Source organism: Geotrypetes seraphini, chromosome 3 (genome assembly GCF_902459505.1).
Source record: "Geotrypetes seraphini chromosome 3, aGeoSer1.1, whole genome shotgun sequence".
NCBI classification, from domain to species: Eukaryota; Metazoa; Chordata; class Amphibia; order Gymnophiona; family Dermophiidae; genus Geotrypetes; species Geotrypetes seraphini.
The window spans coordinates 292,945,929-292,966,329 of NC_047086.1; the positions used below are offsets into that span (position 1 = coordinate 292,945,929).

General features: G+C 44.8%; 1 protein-coding gene across 3 annotated transcripts in view; it reads right to left on the reverse strand.

Annotated features, from left to right (window-relative positions):
• SPAST (spastin) overlaps positions 1 to 15,583 on the reverse strand; it is a 232,165-nt gene extending 216,582 nt beyond the window's left edge. The window contains exon 1 of one of the 3 annotated variants that reach the window (XM_033936524.1): positions 14,892 to 15,581. In XM_033936524.1, the coding sequence (XP_033792415.1) occupies positions 14,892 to 15,333 (442 nt within the window). In that variant the 5' untranslated portion in view covers positions 15,334 to 15,581. Of the gene's footprint in view, positions 1 to 14,891 lie in introns of all 3 variants that reach the window. The other 2 variants (XM_033936523.1, XM_033936525.1) reach the window with 2 other exon arrangements.
• Between the last annotated feature and the right edge of the window lie 4,818 nt (positions 15,584 to 20,401).

A 20,401-nucleotide genomic window follows, 5' to 3' on the forward strand; every position in this document is an offset into this window, starting at 1 on the left:
AATAAATATGCATGAGATCTATGTGCAAGCACTGCTTCCGGGTATACCTGGAATATTCATTGGGGAAATCCTGAAAACCTGACTGGATTGCGGCCCTCAAGGAGGGACTTTGAGACCCCTGCTCTAAAGTGAACTTTAATTTTAAATATGGAACTTCAAAATCACATCATGTGAAAATTAGCACACTGAAAATTGTGTAATCAAGCCAAAGACTGAAGTCCCTATAGCAAGATCATTGTGTATGAATCTTTTATAAATTACTAGAAAGTGAAGTAAATTTTTACTCATATAAGTTGAAGAAAAAATGAATTGATGTCAGACATCTTGCCTTTGTCAAGCCTTAGATAAGTTGGACAACAAAGGTAATACATCTGAAAGCATCATCAGAGAGGAAACAAAATTGTACGTTTTAATACATCTGCTTAATCCTTCAACTGTGATGTCATTTCTTTCAGTGGCCTCTCTTTCCAGCGCAGCTATAACACTCATCATACACTGTTGAGGGACCCGACGCAGACCACATTTTGTAATCTCTCTCAAGGAACCCACTGAGAAAAATTGCTTGTCCATAGTCCGGTCTTCCCGGCCCGGCGGAACAGCCGCGTAGACCCTGGAAGGATTAGACTTCTTCAAGGAAGACTCCACAACCAAGGACTGATGGGAGAGCTGAGCCTTTTCAAATCCCTTACACGGGACTGTCCTGTATCGGGATTCCATCTTGGACGGAATGGCAGGAATTGCGTATGGCGTCTCCAAATTCCGGAAGAAAGTCTGCTGCAAAACCGGATTCAAGGGGAGGCAAAGGGATTCCTTCAGTGGGTGAGGAAGCTCCAACTCCTCCCAATATTCCCAGGTATATCTGGATTCGGACTGGAGGTCCAGTTGCAGCGCCTTGCCCATATCCATCACGAACCTTGTGAAGGAGGAAGCCGAGCGGGACTTCGGGGCAGCAGAGAATGAGGGGGAAGCTTCCCTCGAGTACTGCGCCGGTACGTCAGTGTCCACAAGCAAGGACGTCGAGGAAGCCCCGCTGAGAAAACAAGGGGGAGTCAATGACTGCTTGCGTTTAGAATGCCTAGAAGGCAAGGAACTGGGGGTCCGAGGGACGGAGACCTGGGGAGCCCGCCCAGGGAAGAAGAGACCTTCCGACGCAGCAGCAAGGTGGGAGTCTTCGACCTCGAAACTCCTCGGCTCGGAGAAGGCACGGGAGGGTCCTCGAGGACGAGGGTCAGACAGCACAAGGTCTGACGGCTCGATGGACCCTGTAGTGCGAGGACCCGGTGACCTACCCTGCCTCGGGGGAGAGTCTCTGGACTGTTTCGTGGACCGCTGCCTTGAAGAAGAGGTACGCTTAGGCTGGTGCTTCGAGCGAGGTCGGGCGGCGGGAGAAGTCCGCCTCGAGGGAGTAGGCGGAGTCACTCGAGGAGAAGCGTCAGGACCGACGCACCTTACCTCGAGAGCCCTCGGCGCGACACTCAGGCTGGTCAACAACGAGCGAGGTCGAGGCCAGGGCAAGCTGAGCCAAAGCAGAGGATCTGCGAGGTTAAGATAGCCTTAAGCATATCCTTGAACATTGGCATCGAGACCAAAGGATTTGGACAAACTGGTGCAACAGTGCGCTCCAATGAGGGCGACCTCGATGTAGAGTATTCCCTAAAAGTGGAGGCACGCTTTGGAGGAGGTCTCGTAAAGGCCGGCAGAACTACACTCACTGCCTGGGTGGCCAGAGACTCTGAGGACGGCTTCTTCGGTAGCTGAGCTGAACCTGAAGGAGGAAGAGGAGACTTACCTGAGACCGAGGTCTTCGAAGCAGGAGCTGCCGAGGCCTTCGAAGTTGAGGGAGACTTACTCGGGGCTGAAGTCTTCAAGGCTGACATCGAGGCCGAGACCGGGGTCGAGGTCCTATCCCCAGGCTGGTCCAAGGCAAAGAGTTCCGCAATCTTGGCCTGCCGTCGACGAAGAGCCCGAGGTTGAAGAGTGGCACAACACGGGAAAGAAGCTGTAGGGTGATCAACATCGAGAGAAAGTATACACCAATGGTGCGGGTCAGTGATTGAGAGCACCTGACCACACTGTGTGCACTTTTTAAACCCGGCAACAGGCCGGGACATAAGGTAGGAAAAAAAAGGCCACGGCCACATGAGGCCGGCAGCCAATGAAAAAACTGGGGTCCCTCAGTCGCGATCGAGGTTTGGGTTTTTTTTGGAAACAAAAACAGTAAAGACGCGGGGCACAGCGACTTCCGATCGTAAAAAAAGACAAACAATAAAAGAAGCCGCGGTGCAAGAAGGTAAAATTATGTTCTCACCTGTTAATTTTCTTTCCTTTAGAAGCAGCAGATGAATCCAGAGACAAGTGGGAATAGCTCACATCGACCAGCAGGTGGAGATAGAGAAACTGATTAACAGTTGGCTTTATAGCCTGGTATTCCTCCTGTCCATTCAGTTATGCTCCTTGCCCAAGCATCCCGAGATAGGATAATGAGCATCAAAAAAACTTCTTTCCAGTAGCGAATGCTTAAACCATAAATTCACAAATCTAACAACCAACAAGAACCGAACTGAAAATGCCACATAAGACACAGACAGATAGCCACAGAAGGGGTGGGGCTCTGGATTCATCTGCTGCTTCTAAAGGAAAGAAAATTAACAGGTGAGAACATAATTTTACCTTCCTTAGCAAAGCAGCAGATGAATCCAGAGACAAGTGGGATGTAGCAAAGCAAACCTTAATCCGGGTGGGAAGCAAACGCCGCCTCCGCAACAACCGAAGCCCAAAATGCCACTATTGCAGGCGCCCCCACATCCAAGCAGCAATGCGTAGAGAAAGCACGTTCGGTAGACCAAATAGTCGTGAGACAAATCTCCCCCAAGATAAAAACCTCCGGGCCGAGCTGAAGAGGTAGACCTTGCTCCAGCGGAATGGACATGCAGATCTTTCGCCAACCGCTTCCCTGCCAGCCAGCAGGCATAAAGAATGTCCTTCTGTACCCATAGCGTGATGGAGGCTGCGGATGTCGCCATACATTGAAGGCGTCCCTGGAATACTACAAAAAAGGAGAAATAGATAGCTAAAAGTTATCAGAAACCGAGCCCTCGGAGAAAGCTACTTACTGATCAAAAAATGCAGTGAAGAATAACACTGCTCCCCAGGTTACCTCCTAGGAAGTGGGAAGGAAAACTAAGTGTGACAGAAAGAAAGGATGACTCCCCTACAGAAGGAATAGTGGTACCATCCGAACTGACACCCTATATAACGGAAATCAGAAATAGGAATCCCCGCCGAAAACAGCCTGCACCCAAAAAGAAAACTGCAGAGCTGAAACCATGGCTACGAGAAGCAACATGAGCAACGGCACAGCCCCTCGGCGAGCCAAAAGACCAGGATGAAATGAAGCTGACATTACGCGATGAGCAAAATACCGAGCCCACGTAACAAGCTTACGTAACAAGCCAAGCCTGGCCCTAGAAGTAAAAGGAAATTACACGCTAAGCGCTCGGCCATACACTCGTGCCCAAAAAGGAATTCTGGCGTGGTGCAGACGCTAAGAAGTACCCCAGAAAGGAAAAACATCCAAACGGAAGCAGAAGCCACAGGAGAAGACTTCCTTAACACCTGGACTAAAGAAGAAAAAATCTGCTTTTCACCACTTTTACACGTCAGTCACGACCTCTCCAAAAAGCAAGGTCGTAAAACTAAGGAGGTACATAAAAAATTCCAGGATATCGGACCCTAGGCGAGCCAAGCCCGAGATACCAGGAACTTCGTCATCCGGCTGGCGAGAAACCCATCAATACCGTAAGGAAGGACGGCGCCGCCAAGCCAGAGCTTCCGCAAATACAGTGCTCGGAAAGTGAGCTCGAGATGTCAGAACCAAGCTGACATCAGCCAGCGGAAAACACTGAAAAGGAGAATGCAGAGGCGAAAAAGTCTCCACACAGCAACCCCCTCTAACGCACACTTCCTAGGCCCGCTGAGAAAGCTAGGAAGTCTAGAATTGAGAGACGAGCCATGAGGACAGGCTCAGGAGATCTCATGTTTATAAAAAGAGTTAGAACGCCCGAGCCACAATTCTCAATATCCAGGCTGCAGAAAATGAAACAGACGATAAATGTGCCATGCTGAGAGTCCGTGAAGATCAAGTCTGTCTAAACTCATATCCTGATCCATAAAAGGATTTACCAACAGAAGATGAAGATGAGCGTACACCCAGTGAAGCAGAATAACTTCACCTTCCAACCGAAAACAACACCTACTGCCCAAGCTGTAGAGAAACACTCCCATCCTCATACTGACCAAAAGGAACCTCAGTGGCATTCCAGAAGAATAATTAGCAGCTCCAGACAGGCAGCCTGACCATGCTCAAGAGCAGAAGAATGTCCAAGGACAGAGGTGCCCCTGAAGACCAGACATCAGGATCTGAGGAAGGAAGCCAGCGAGCCCCCCCCCAAACCGACCGCCTAGAAAGGTCAGTGGACATGAGCAAGTCCAGTAAAGACCGAGTCATGTCTCGAAAAGAGAAATCACACTGAGCCATCAAATCACTCATAGCGGTGCATTAGGATCATACTAATAAATGTAGTCCTGAGATACTGGGAACCACTGACACTAAAACGACAGCTGAAGCAGCCGAAGGGAAAGCGAGCCGAAGCTCCTAGTGAGTCAGTAATCTGGATGTATCTCCTGGCAGCGCAACAATTGTCAAACGTTCACAGATTCTAAAATGCCTGTGAATTTCAGGGTATGCGCCAAATCCAAAAGCGCCACTCCAAGGGAGGCAGGCCAACCTAGTGCCGAGTCCAAGTCCAACGAGACTATGAAGATCCTCTTCCATGATGCGAGCAGAAATGTGTGACCCCGAGAACTAAGCCACAGAATGGGATGCAGCCTGCTAATCTCATGGCCTTATGTGTGGCAAAGGCACTTCTTTATATAATTGGTATGCATCAAATGGTTTTTGTTGCTCAGAGGCACTCTTCCAATAATACTAGATAGGCTTTTCACATGTTATATCTAACAAAGGACTTACATGACCCGTCCTTCTCTGTGTCCTTAGATGCAGAGAAGGCTCTTGATCGGTTAGAATGGGCCTGCCCAATGCCCCAGTCTTGGCCCCCCATACATTCAGTGGTACCCCAAGAACTACAAGCACCGTCCTGAAGACCACAACCCCGTGCAAGGAAAACAGCAAACAGAGAGACTCCAAGAATTAACTGGAACCTGAGGAGAATGCAAAAGGAACCAACCTCACCTCTCCCTGATCCGATAGCATAGTGACTACTCCCTCAAGTGAAAGCTGTATGAGGCCATGGGAGAAGTCAAGACCCCTTCAGAATGAAGCGCAAGAGGCCAGTAAACAGCAGTACGATCACTGCAGGAACAGGAAGAAGAAATTAAATTCTCTTAGAAAAATATTCAAGGTTCGTAAAGTAACCCATGAAAACAGGATTAACTCTATGCAACGGGAGCGACAAGCCGGATGCCCATAGAGGGAATACGCAAGAGATGCAATCAAGATGCTGCATCTACCGCCCTCAGAACAACCATAGCAATTTAACAGGAATTAGACAAATGCGTTGTAACCTGCCCATATGACCGAATCCTGTCCGTGAGACAGCTGAAAGAGCTGCCAGCGGGCGTGTAGTTTAAAGTGGCCCAGGGAAGGCCAACGATGGGACACCCTGGACGTAGTCCTAGGAACGCTCTACAGAAAAAGAGAGGTATGCTCGAAGGAAATCGGAAATGGCGTCCCCAGACACAGTCAGGGTAGTATCAATGTAAAAAATTACACAGTGTCACCCATGGGAGACTTCGAGAGATAGTCAAAGCGAAAAATCTGGACACTCTCCTGCGCCTGAACCCAACACAGTGTGACACGGCTTCATCCAACTCAGTACGGAGGGCAGCCGAAATCGGGAGAAGTATAGAGTCAAACCGCAAGCAAACGGGGCTGCAGAGAGTCCCCTAGGGTATAACGCAAGCGCGGCAAAACTTCGTAAGGTGTTGAACATATTCCAATTCCATATAAATGGATTTAACAGCTTTTTCTGGTTAATTAACAAGTCCCGATGCACCTGAAGCTGCAATGGGAACTGAACTCATACCCTCAGGGAGACGAGGCAGCTGCTCTAACCGGAAAAGCCACAACTCAGATTTAAAGCAGTGTCATAGCACGCTTGGTATTAGTAGCTCTCATATGGTGGTGAACAGACTATGGCTGTGCTAGAGTTGTCTTTCTGTGGTTGCAATTACAGCAGTTTACATATTATATAAAGTTATGTATTTTGTACCTGGGGCAATGGAGACTTGCCCAGAGTCAAAGGAAGCTGCAGCTAGCATTGAACTTGGCTCCTATGGCTCTCAGGTTGCTGTACTAACCATTAGGCTATGAGCCTGTTCTACAAATCAGAGCCCCCACCCTGGGCCCCCCCAAAAAAAACATGCAGGCCGGTAAAACCGCCCGCAACTACCGCCGCAGCGTAGCGACGGATGAGCCCAACTCAGCCGGCTCCCAGAGAACTACTGAACGCCGCGGCGCCCTCCCCCCCCCCAGTGCAGGAGCGTCAGTCATTGCTCAGAAAAGACCACGGCTCTCAGTCGAAGAAGCAAACACCGCCGCGGCAAGCGGAAAACTGAAGCCACCATGTGACTTGCTCCACCGGCCAGACAACAACATTCGCCCGTTTTGCCGGCCTCTTGCAACTGGGAGGGAAACCCCGAGAGCCAAGGAAGGCGAAGAGAGAAACCACAAAAAAACCGCCGAAACAGACCACGAGAACGCCTCAGCGCGTCTGCCAGCATCGGAGCACCCATGTGATCTAACAGTCCATGGAAAAGGCCCGGGCTTTCAACCCTTTAGAACCCTGACCACAGCCGCGGCCCCTGCCGATCGACGGGTAGCCTCAGCAAACCATGGTGTATATGCGAGGGCACTCCCCCCCCCGCCCACACAGGAAACCACCATGCGTCTCCGGTGCGCGGGAAGGCAGCAGCTACTCCAACTGAGCCCAACGCAGGGGTTCAGTGCACTCAAACATAGGCAAAAAACCAAGAGATGAGCCGCACCAACGAACCACTCACCAAAGCTCAGCGGCTGTAAATAAAGGAGACAACCAACAACCAGAAATTATACCCTGCCATTGCCATACTCACAACCCAGCAGACAAGGTTGCCAGACCTCGGCAGGAACAGCTTGAGCACCCCTGAGAGTACTGAAGCATGGAAAGCCACCGCAGTCTCTTTTCTTGTGTTTTTTTTTTTTTTTTTTTTTTTTTAAGGAAAGAAGAAAAAACGAGAGACCCAGATAGACCCTCTATCAGAGGAGGGAGGGTGAGGCAGGGACAAGGGAGGGCCCAAGTGTAACCTCTAAAGCCGGCACCGTACAGCCGGACACCCCTGTCTCACTGAAGAGAAAAAATCTCAACAGGAGAAATAGAATCAATTGTGAGTTCACTGAAGAGAAACCTCAACAGGAGAATTCGAAATTCCAGCCACAGCCAGAATCCAGGAGCTATTGGAATAGCTCCAACCCCTGCTGGGAGATAGAGCAAACTGAATGGACAGGAGGAATACCAGGCTATAAAGCCAACTGTTAATCAGTTTCTCTATCTCCACCTGCTGGTCGATGTGAGCTATTCCCACTTGTCTCTGGATTCATCTGCTGCTTTGCTAAGGAAAGGCACTTAAAATCGATGCAGAGAAGAGAGACAGGGCTTTCTGGCTCCGTGGAAAACTAAGAACTGAGGACCACGTTGAGGAGACGCGCCCCCTAGCTGAGCGGGAAGGCACACACATGCACGGTGCAGCACTAGAAAACTTTAAGATCTTCAATCAAGTTTGCTTGAAAAGCTGTCCGCAACAGGGCTCCTTGGATGATGTCACCCACATGTAGAGAATATGCTGCCTGCTTCTCCTGTGATAAATATTATGTACTCCATGGTAGCAGTCATTTCTGTTCCTGATGACATCAATCATAATGTCCTGGAGACAGCCAATGAAAAGAACCAAAGGTGGGTGGTAACAATGCCTATTGCAGTGGAAGTGGATCCTATTTGGAGAGAAATCAATGCTGCAGTGGAGTCTCTTCATTTGGGAGACAGTCCACTTTTCTTCATTCTGCCTTTTGGAATAGGCTGGAACTGAAGCTTTTCTGGATTTGGTTTGGGTTTCCTTGCTGGAAAATTGGAATTGGCTGAGACTGTGGGCTGGGAGACTGTCTGGGGTCTTTTTTTTTTTTAACTATATTTTGTTTACAATATTTTCTTCTCCCTTCTTTTTCTTTCTATATATCTGTTTGTAAATACAATATAATCTCGTTATAATGGACTTCAAGGGACCTGGAAAAACAGTCCATTATATCCAGAGTCACATTTTTTTTCATCTTTATTTAGGTCCACTTGAAATAACGTACAATCAATGAACAACAGTCACTGCACAACATATCAGCAACATCAATAACAAAACTCAGCAAAACATTGGTATGGCACAAAATGATTACAAAACCAGAACACTAAAAGATGTTCTAAAGCATTATGTCTTACTGCACTGGAAAGAAAAATACTCTGTCATTTTCTTCTGGGCTGCATTTTCATACTATATCACCGGCACGCCATGTGCCTTGTGGGCGAAGCCTGCATGTCCGTTATAGCCGAACAAAACTACAGCTAAAAACAGCTCTGGGAACCAAATTGGTTGCCCATTATATCTGAAAGTCCGTTATATGCGAGTCCGCTGTATGCGATGATTTTCTGTATGTTTATAAAGGCACATGGCCGGGACCAGCGGACCTCGTCCGCTAGAGGCGAGGTTCCGTTAAAAGCGAGTCCATTATAATGAGATTATAATGTATATTTTTTCTGGGGTACTTTAGTTAGATTGTGAGCCCGTAGGGACAGAGAGTGATTTTTATGTACACAATCTCTGAATATCCTACTTCATTCTCTTGTAATTTCTAAACTTGATTATTGTAATTCCCTATTCATTGGTCTGCCACAAAAAGAGCTTAGACGATTACAGATAATACAGAACGCCTCCATTAAAATTATATATAATGCTAAAAAATTTGACCATGTGTCACCATTACTCAAGAAAGCACATTGGCTTCCGGTCACACACCGTATCATATACAAACAATGCCTAATTACACATAAAACCTTAGAATTTAAAACTCCTGCCTTTATTTATAGAGTATTAATACCGTATACTTCCTCTAGATCTCTCAGATCACAGGATCAACAACTCTTAGCAATCCCCTCATTGAAAGTCATTAACACAAGACGTACTACAATCTTCTCTATAACAGCCCCTCAGTCCTGGAATAACCTCCCACTTTACTTAAGACTAGAAAAAAATTTAGGAAAATTTAAAGCTCATCTTAAAAGTTTTTTATTTATAGATGCATTTAATGATTAAGTTTGTTAATGACTAAATCTCTCTGCTTTGTCAATTTAATTCTCTGAATTTATTTACCTTTCCCTTCCTAATGTATTTCCCTTGAATTTTTAAACATAATAACTGTATGTAACCATCGAATTAAATAACTTTCCTTATGTTTTAGTATTGTCAGTTAAATCCCATTTAAGTTTTAATTTTTCTTTTTTGTTGTTGTTTTTATTGTAAATGATATATTAATTAATTTTTGAACAATTTGTACATCGCCTAGAAATTTGAATAGGCGATAAATCAAGACATTTAATAAACTTGGATAAACTTGGAAACTTGGATTTTCAAAGTACCAAATTACTTATTTTATTAAATTGTTTGTAAACCGCTTCGTAGTCTTCGTGATGATTTAGCGGTATAAAACTCTGGATTACAATTAAATTTAAATTAAAGAAAGAGAGTGAAAGAAAGAGAGAGAAAGAAAAAGAAAGAAAGAAAGAAAAAGAGAGAAAGAAAGAGGGGCCCCAAAAAACAACTACACATTTAAAGCAGTTTATCGTCCAAACAAGATAGGGGATGGTGTTGCTATTATCTATCCCACGCTATGGGATGTATGCTATACTCTTCCCTCCCACGCTGCTTTGAATCTTCTAGCTCCTCTTGCTTTTTCATTGAGATCCTCCAATTTTCCATACCTCACCCCCCTCCCATTTCATTTTCAACTCATCTACCTGCCCCCACCCATCTCTAGCGAAAAATTCTTAACTCTTAAATCTACCATTCTTGAATTTTGCATATCTCACAGTAACCCAATCATACTGGGAAACTAACATCCACTTTGATGATCCATCCAATTATTTTGCCTCTGAAACTCTAACCCTATTTCAGATATCTCGCTGGTGCCAATTATCACCAAGTGGGTCATACACTTGACATGATTTTTGTTTAAGAATCACTTTCATCTAAGTTTACAACCAGCAAATTCACCCCCTACCCTGGACAGATCATTCTCTTATTAGTCTACTTTTGCCTTACTCAAACAATAATACCAAAACTATTACACACACCTACAATACTCGTGACTATAGCAACATTACTCTGACCTCAATTAACAATAACCTCAACCTTCAAATTGAAGAATTTTCCACACTAGCTTTAGAAGAGCAATCCAACACCAGGTCCAATGGACAAAATGGCCCCCCAAACGACCCATACTAAAACTCACAATTCAAAAAAAAAAAAAAAGAAACCCTGGTACACTATCAAATTATCCCTCCTTCGACTCCCGCTTTGGCAACGTAAGCGCTCTACCTCCACACTGTGCAAATACAAAAAACAAGCAACCCATTACAAAAATACAATACAGACAGCCAAGAAACAATACTACGCCAAATACATTGCCACAGCCCATAATTTATCAGTACTCTACTCCATTGTCCAGTCCCTCTCCCCATATGCTAAAAAACCAACCCCAAATACTAATTGACCTACCGCTCAGGATCTCGCAAATTACTTCGAAAATAAAATTAGTTCTGTACGCAAAAAACTCTAAACACTCTGAACAAGAATCATTTAATCTTACTATCTCAGAGAACACTCTCCCTTTCAGTTCAATCTCAGATTTCCACCAACCTTTACTCTCTAGAAACTTATACCTCCTAACATCCTGAAAAAACACTTTGATATTTGGTCCCTTTCTCAAATGATCAATAAAAGTCTCTCAACAGGTTTTATGCCCAATCGATGGAAATCAGCAGTAGTATTCCCTAGGATCAAACAATCTAGTATCTCCGAAGAAAAAAATCAGCAATTACCAACCCATTTCTAATCTACCATTTCTGGCCAACTCTCCAACTTTGTAGAAAAAAAAAACAACGCTCTCCAATCAGACAGTTTTTCAAGCTCACCTCTCCACTGAACTTTCACTAATCAGGCTAATTACAAACATTTGTTACTTCCAAGACCACCGTAAGTCAGTCCTCATGATGTCACTTGACTCGACATCGGCTTTTGATACCACTGACCACACCTTACTGCTTAACAGATTACAATCCACAGGCATCACAGGGACCTCACTACAATGGTTCACATCATACTTTCAGAATTGTAATTACAAAGTTAAAGTTAATAATACCACATCTTCAACAATAACTCAAACCTATAGTGTTCCACAACGATCCATTCTCTCTCCCCCCATTTCAATATCTTTATGAGCCCTCTTCTTACCCTGGCACAATCTATAGGTTTTATTATCTTTGCATATGCCGATGATATCAATATCCAATTACTTCACCCCTTGAACTCTACTGCATCAGCAGAAATAGAAGAAATCAATAATAAACTTAACAAGATCAGCTCTTAGCTTTGCAAAACAAGCTTTCCTTAAACATCTCCAAATCCAAGGGTGTATTTTTCTCGACTTTTCCAAAAAGTACTCTGAACCATCCAATCAGCATTGATTCACGCACTATCCAACTTGACAATAAAATCAAACTCCTAGGAGTTATTATTGACGAAGATCTTAACTTTCATCACCAAATCAGCAATGTCACTCAGAAATACTTTTACAAACTAAGGGCTCCTTTTATCAAGGTGCGCTACGGGGGTTAGCGCTTCGGACATTTCATCATGCGCTAACCCCCGCGGCACACCAAAAAACTAACGCCTCGTCAATGGAGGCGTTAGCGACTAACGCGGCAGGCGGTTGAACATGCGGTTTTCTGCATGGTAACCACCTACCGCAGCTTGATAAAAGGAGCCCTAAGACTCATCCGTTCTATTCTTTCTTTACTAGATTCCTCCTCTATCAACATCCTGATTCACTCCCTTGTTATTTCCAACACCGACTACTGCAATACCTTGTATCAAGGTATTACACAAAAGGAAATCCGCCAGCTTCAACTATTACAAAACACCGCAGTCAAGCTCATTTACAAAGCTAAAAAAATTGACCATGTGACTCCCCTCTTGCTCAAAGCTCACTGGCTACCCATTCTTTATCATTTCACTTACAAAACACTTCTGTTAACATTTAAAACCTAGCAGTCTAATTCATCCGCATTCATCAACAAACTTCTCATTCCATATGCCCCTTCCTGGAATCTGCATTCCACTACTCAAAACCTATTTTCTGTCCCCTCTATTCGTGAGCTATTTCTTGATTCTACCCACAAAACCATTTTCTCAGTCACATTATGGAACACCCTTCTGTCAGATCTTAGACAAGAAACATCTCTTGAAAAACTCAAATGTAAACTAAAAACATTTCTTTTTAAAGATGCCTTCTCAGTTTGATTCCATGCAGTCGGCAGTATCGAACTGAAACGCTTCTATTGAAGTTACCCCTATCCTAGTGTGCTTAAAGCCCCTCAGTTTCTTCCTTCCCTTTTAAGATTTTATTTTTTCATTGTATTTAAGCTCTTACCATTTCCCATTTTTATTCTATTAAGTCTATTTCTTTTGTCGTCCCCTCCACTTTTAAGTTTATATTTTATTTTAACAATATTCTGATAATTGTAAACCATTTAGATATGTTTTTGATAATTGGTATATCAAAGATTAAATAAACTTGGAAAGAAAGAAAGGGGAGAGGGCAGGGAGAGAAAGGGGAGGGGAGGGGCAGGGAGAGAGAGAAAGAAAAAGAAAGGGGAGGGGAGAGAGGAAGAAAAAGTTGGGGAAGAAATGGAGTGTGGTGGCAGGGGGCAGGCGGGGAGAGAGGAAGAAAAAGTTGGACTCATGGAGCGACAGAGAGATGTTGGTTGGGGAATGGAATAAGGTCTGGCAGAGATGAAGCATGCAGGAGGCAGAAAGAAGGGAAGAAATACTGGATGCACAGTCCGAAGGAAGTGCAACCAGAGACTCATGAAATCACCAAAGGTAGGAAAAATTATTTTTTTCAATTTAGTGATCAAAATGTGTCCGTTTTGAGAATTTATATCTGCTGTCTATATTTTGCACTATGGCCCCCTTTTACTAAACCGCAATAGCAGTTTTTAGCGCAGGGAGCCTATAAGCATCGGGAGCAGCACGGAGCATTCAGCGCAGCTCCCTGTGCTAAAAATCGCTATCGCAGTTTAGTAAAAGGGGACGGGGTATATTTGTCTATTTTTGTATAGTTGTTACTGAGGTGACATTGCATATTTTAAAGTCATCTGCCTTGACCTCTTTGAAAAAAAACCCGAATATAAATTATAATTAACATAAATTTTATTGTTTGTAGATCATTTTGACTTGGTCATTTCAAAAGTAGCTCGCAAGCCAAAAAAGTGTGGCCACCTCTGCTTTAAACATAGCTCCTACTATTTTACTGTGTCTCCCCCCCCCTAACAACAGTACTATCACCAGGAATATACAGTTTCCAGCCTAACAATATTCCATAGCTACATTTCACAAAACCAGATATTAACTTATGCTTGAACATTTTCACAGGCTAGTATTATGAGACCCCTGACAACTTGATTTAGAAACAAACATCTTTCATTCTCCATGATTCTTCTTTTGCTGAAGTACTGAGCTGATTTACTAAGGTTTTTCTCCCACTGGGTGTACAGTGGAAAAAAAACCTCTTAGTAAATCATGTCCCCAGAAGCTTTATTGGGTCCAGACTGCACACCTTTCTTCCATCAAGCTCAGGAAAATTACAACCCTTTCATTCTAGAAGATGCCTAGGTGCTGAAATTACTAGGAAGTAGTTTCCTCCCATAAGGCAAGATTCTGTAAATGACACAGCAATAAGTTGGCTGGTTCAACTACTTACTGTACGGGATCAACGGAGTGTTTCTCACCCAACAAATCGTTTTTATTTTCGGTAGCATGGTCAATAGGAAGGGGCTTTTGAGGCTAGAGATACTAAAAGGGTTTTCTCCCATTTTTCATTTATTTAACACGTTTAGCGTACCATGGCCAATTTATACGATCTCTGTGTTTTTGTTGTTAGGTGCCATGACTCGTGCTTTAGTCCTTGATCTCTGTACGACCACAAAATCTTCTGGACTCCTTTGCTTTCGGATAGTTTTCACAGAACTAATGGGAAGTCTCACAGTAACATTTATTATATTGCACTTACATTTTGCCAGCTTCATGTAACCGTACAGAAATAACTCTCAAATATAGTTTGGAAAAGGCAGCAAGGGTGGTACAGTATCTCGAAATACTTTGGATGGTTATGCTTTGCTTCCTTCCTTCACTACCAATATGATTTTCTCCTTGTCACCTTTCTAAGTTATGCAGGCAAATTACACCTGGGATACTGACCCACCATCCTACAATTTTCTTATGCAACTTAAGAACATTTTGTTTTACTCATTGTAGCTGTGCATGGCTGATTGTTCCTTCTTGTAAGAATAGCCTTACATATATTGATGAACTCATCTTAGCACCTAGCACGGAAATCATCTTTTAACGATTCAATCCCACTATGCTAAGCAACCCTGTGACACAGCCCCTTTTGTTCTTGGATCTCGGCTCCAAAGGCCTTTGTGCTGGTTTCTTTGACGAGCTCGCCGTCTTACCTTTCTCGTCCTCATCGATGCGCAGGGCCAGGGAGATGTATTGGAAGGCCTGCTTATGGTGAGCGCGGACCTTCTCATCCTCCTTTCCGGGCTCCTCCGTGTTTCGACCTGGAGCGGCGGTGGAGGCGGTGGCAGGCGTCGCTGCAGTCCTCTTGGCTGCCATGAGATGGGCCAGTCGTTCCCAGAAACAAGCGCAAAGGACACTCAGCTGGAAGGCGAGGAAGCGCAGCAGTGCGAAGACGGCCACCACCGGGTAGGAGACGTAATAGATGTTCCGCTTATGCGGGGTCAGCGCCTGCTCCCCGCTGGCTCCTCTGTTTCTGCTGCTGCTTCTGCTGCCACCGCTTTCTCCCTCCAAAGCCGGCGGGGCGCTGCTGTTGGCGCTGAGGCAGGTGCCGGCCAAGGCTTTCTTCTTCTTCCCTCTTCCGCCCGGAGAATTCATTCACATTCGCTACTACCGCCATAACCCGTACTTCCTTCTACACGCACCTGACAGGCAGCCAGGGCCTTCCCCGCCCCCCTTCCACAAGCCACGCTCGAAGGCCGAGACACAAACAACGCCAAACTGTCCACCCCTCTGCCGAGTAACCGCCTCCACAGCCCGGTTGCACGCCCCTCCCACCAAAACTGACAGCGCGCTCCTAAGCTCGCGCAGAATCGTCCAGGTCAGGTTGGGGGAGGGGGGTAAGAAGAAGTAGAGACTGCGCAGACTCCAGATGCGTCCAGACAACTCTGACTCTGGGGCGTGAATGAGTGGGTGGGGGAGGGTGTGTCATTGTTGACGCGCCGGGGAAAGGTTGGCGGCCTACTTGGTGAGAGGAGGGTTTGGAGGTGGAAGAGCGGGATGGCTACTGGTCGCGAGGCGACCGTTATTCCTTTCCGTTTTGCACTATGGAAAATCAGTGCGTGCCCAACGCCCGGCGCGAGAGGCGGGAAAAGAGCGGGTTAGTTTTCCACTGCTGTTCTGTGCTTGTGTCACGATGGATGGTTGGTAGTGGTAATGCCCAAAATGAACTATGACAATTGTTGCTTGGAGCAGGGCAGGATTAATTCTTCTAGGACCCCTAGGCACACAAATACACTGCCCCCCCCCCCCCCCCATTTATCTGTTTTCTTATTTACTTCTTTATTTCCACTTGCATTTCTTTTCTTTATTCAAAACAAAGATTAACATACCAATGCACACTTTTTCTATGCAACCCCTAAACATCTCTGAACAAATCCCCCTTCCCACCTACTTACCTAGGACTTTAACTCTGAACCCTTTCCATCCTATATAATAAAACGCTAGCCGCGCATGCGCACTCAGACCTGCGTGATCTGTAATCCCTGATCCGTAGGTCCGTGGCCAGAGTGCGTATGCAGCGGCCAGATCGGGAAAGCACAGCACAGCCGGTGACTACCCCCTCCCGCCCTCACTCACTGCCAAAACCACCACCTCCTCCTTCTCGCCGGCTCACCCGCGTTTAAATGGAGAGAAAAGCGCTGCACCGCTGTTTTCCTTCTGATTTGGTTTCCTTGCTGACTCGTTCTGCTGCTTCTTCACGTCATCACCAGTGTTGCTGTCACTATCACTGTCCTGCCCTTTTTCCATCTGTTCTCCGAAACTGCCACACGTGCCATAAACTGCCACAGGCTCCACCACTGTACGCATCGCAGAAGCAGCATTGAGAGAAAAGCGCTGCACCGTGCTACCGCTGGCTTCGGCGTCTTCTATCCACTGCGGCCAACCCTAGCGGAAACAGGAAGTAGTCAGAGAGGGCGGGCCGCAGTGGACAGAAGATGGCAAAGCCAGCGGTAGCGCGGTGCAGCGCTTTTCTCTCAATGCTGCTTCTGCAATGCGTACAGTGGTGGAGCCTGTGGCAGTTTATGGCACGTGTGGCAGTTCCGGAGAACAGATGGAAAAAGGGCAGGACAGTGATAGTGACAGCAACACTGGTGATGACGTGAAGAAGCAGCAGTCCGAGTCAGCAAGGAAACCAAATCAGAAGGAAAACAAAGCCCGTGCTGAGGGGGCCACTTCAGAAAACAAACAAAAACAGCATGACTGAGAAGGACAAAGCTGAGAAGAACATTGAGAAGCTAACAGGAGAGGAAGCTACGAATGAGACAGAGAGGAAGGAGCCCTGTGCAGATGTTTCTGCCCCAGTGAATGGCGAATTTGCAGCCCAGCAGAATGAGAATGGTGAAGACAAGAACCAGGAAGAAGACCACAGTTTGGGTAGTGTAAAGCAAGAGATGCCGACTGAATATACACAGAATGACACACACATTGATGCTAAGATGGAAAAGTTAGGCAGTGACAGAGAGAAAGACAGAAAGCTGCCAAGGAGAGAGAGAAAGAAAGAAAGACAGACAGACAGACAGTGGCCAAGGAGAGTGAGAGAGAGAGACAGAAAGAAAAACAGACAGACAGTGGCCAAGGAGAGATAGAGAAAGAAAGACAGAAGGTGACCAAGAATAGAGACAGAAAGAAAGACAGTGGCCAAGGAGAGAGAGAGACAGAAAGAAAAAAAGACAGACACAGGCAGTGGCCAAGGAGAGAGAGAGAAAGAAAGAAAGACAGATAGCAGCCAAGGAGAGAGACAGAAAGAAAGACAGACAGACACATCTATTCTAGCACCCGTTAATGTAACGGGCTTAAAAACTAGTACATATATAAAAGTGTTCAAATATGTTGTAAAGCAGTAATACTATCCAAAATATGTTTACATTAATAACCAAGTTTACAACACCTCTCAACTGCCTCACTCCATGTCAACCAACTGTAACCCATATGTATGTATAAACAACCAAATATGTAACTCTAATACGTTCTACTCCATGTATGTTAACTTGTAACGAAACAACAAGGCAAGCAGTCCACCAAAGAATCCAACATGAAATAAAAGATCGGCAGAAAATACACTTCCCCCTCCCTATTTGCAGTTTTGATTATTCGCAATTTTTTTCCTCAGGCCCCCACCCCTCCCCGAGAATCGCTCATTGGCAGCCCACATTAAAAAAAACCTGTTGTAGTCTTGTGAGACCACAGGAACTCACAGTACGGCTCTGCATGGGGCAGGAGTGTAGGAAGATCGCTCCTGCCCCGCGTCACCGCTAGACCACCAGGTAAGGTCCGGGGTTGGGTCAGAACTGGCCCAAAAGTTAGCTCTGCCTCTAACCCCTGTGAATAGGGAGGGAGAAGTGTAAGGAGATTCAAATCAGGTTTATTCAAGGTGCTCTCAAGAACCATGCCCGATGCATTTTGCCAAACAAGGCTAGTCAATGCTAACAGAAAACCACGTCTTTCATACACACAGAACACAGATACACCCTCACCCAGTATGGAATAAGTAATCACAAACTAAAAATAGAAATATGTAGATAAAGGTTAAACTGAACCGCCAAGCAGAAACAATGACACATAACCCCCTAAATACACTGCAAAATATAAATATAGCAGTTGTAAATTTGAAGAAATTGACAATCACCACTTTACAAATAAAAATTGAAAATAAGAATATACCATTTTATTGGACTAATCCATTTTTCAATTAACTTTCAGAGGCCATAGCCTCCTTCAGGTCAATATAGTATACTGCTGTTACATTATACCAGTGGTCTCAAACTCGTGGCCCGGGGGTAAAGAAGGGCTCTCTGTTCCACATGAAATGGAACTTATTAACTAACTAATGTCAAGACACTATATGCAGGCCTACCCTGCATTTCATTTTCAACCTGCTTAAGTTTCATTTATTAAAGAAGCAGGCTGAGGCCCTGCAGGACAACAAGGCTTTACTGGAAGAATACAGGCCTGTCATGTATTTGAACTTGGTTCATGTGAGCAAGAAGATATATGGTTCCTGTTACAGAGAAGCACAAGCAAAACAAGCCTGTATGTAAAGATATAGGTGTCAGGCCTTAGGAATGTACTGAACTTTTTACCTAGGCTGGACCTGACACCAGCTAACACAAAAAACAACTTTAATTTACCAAATAAGGAAAAGACAGAACTATAGAAAAAACTGTGGAATTGTGTACGGATTGGTCATTTATAGATAAGCGCAGCTATGGTTACCGGGAAATGATAGGATATGATAGATAGGAGCAAATTTGCAATATGACAAGACAAGTTTTGATTGGCATAAGAGTAAAGGGTGTAACCATGAGGGAAGGTTATAAAAATTGATGCATGCCTTTGTTTAACTAGAGATGTACTTACAGCTAAATATTTTTGCCTTGGCATCTATCTATATGATTTTTCTAATGATCTCTCCAATGTATTACAGTTGAGACAATATATTTTGTTAACCTGCTTTTGCTGTTGCATTTTTATATTTTAAATAAAATATTGTCTGATTTTGAGTAATACATTGCATGTCTACATGGTTTTTGGAGTCAGCTTGTGAAGGGCTTTGGCAGAGAGCTCTTCAAGGGCCACATGCGGCCCACCAGGTACTATTGTGAGGCCCTTGGTATATTTATTATAATCACAAAAGTAAAATAAGTTTCTTGATCATATGTCTCTTTAGCTATAAATTACAATATTATTATTAAGACTTAGCCAAAAGGAAAGATTTATAAACTATAATGAGTTTTACCTCATGCAAAGTTGTCATTTCTTTAATAAGACATTAACTATTTTTTTCTGAGGCTCTCCAAGTACCTACAAATCTAAAATGTGGTCCTGTAAAGGGTTTGAGTTTGAGACCACTGCATTATACTGTCCTGACCTGAGAAAGGGGTTTTTTTGGTTTCTAAAAATTAGTAAAAAATGTATTAAAATTAGCCCAATAAAAAGATTAGCATATTTTCAGTTTATAAACAACTACAATACTATTTTATTCTAAAGCAACAAAAATCTTTTTTTCTACCTTTTGTCATTTTTGCTTTAATCATCTTATCTTCACTCTCTTCTTTCTAGCCAGCATCTGTCCTCTCTGTCTTTCATGCAGCATCAGCCCCTTCTATCCACTGTCTGCCCTCTCCCCGTTCCATATGGTATCTTCCCTCTTTCTATACTCCTTCCATAAACTATCCTGTGTCCCTTCTCTCCTTTGTACATGATTCATTTCAGCTTCACCCCCTCTCCATTTTTTTGCCTCCACCCCCTCCCCTATGCTCTGGTATCTCTCTCTTCCCACTCCACCCCATGGTCTGGCATCTCTCCTTCCCTCCCCTCCCCCATGGTCTGGTTTCTTCTTTCCTTTCCCTTCCTCCCTCCCATGGACATGGCATCTCTCGTTCCTCTCCCTTTTCCTTCTCCCTACTGCATCCCACCCTGTGTCCAGCATCTCCCACTTGTCTTTCTACTCACTTCATGTCTGGGTTTTTCCTTCACCCTACAACCATCTCCAGCATCTTCCTGTGTTCCTTTTTTCCCTCCTTATCTGATTTAGCAGCTCTTTTTTTCCCTTTCCTGAACCAGCCAACCCACCATCTTCCCCCATCCCATTCCAATACCTCCCCTCTTTTCCCCATCTTAATCCAGCAAATACCTACTATCCCCCTACTCCCTCCATGATCGC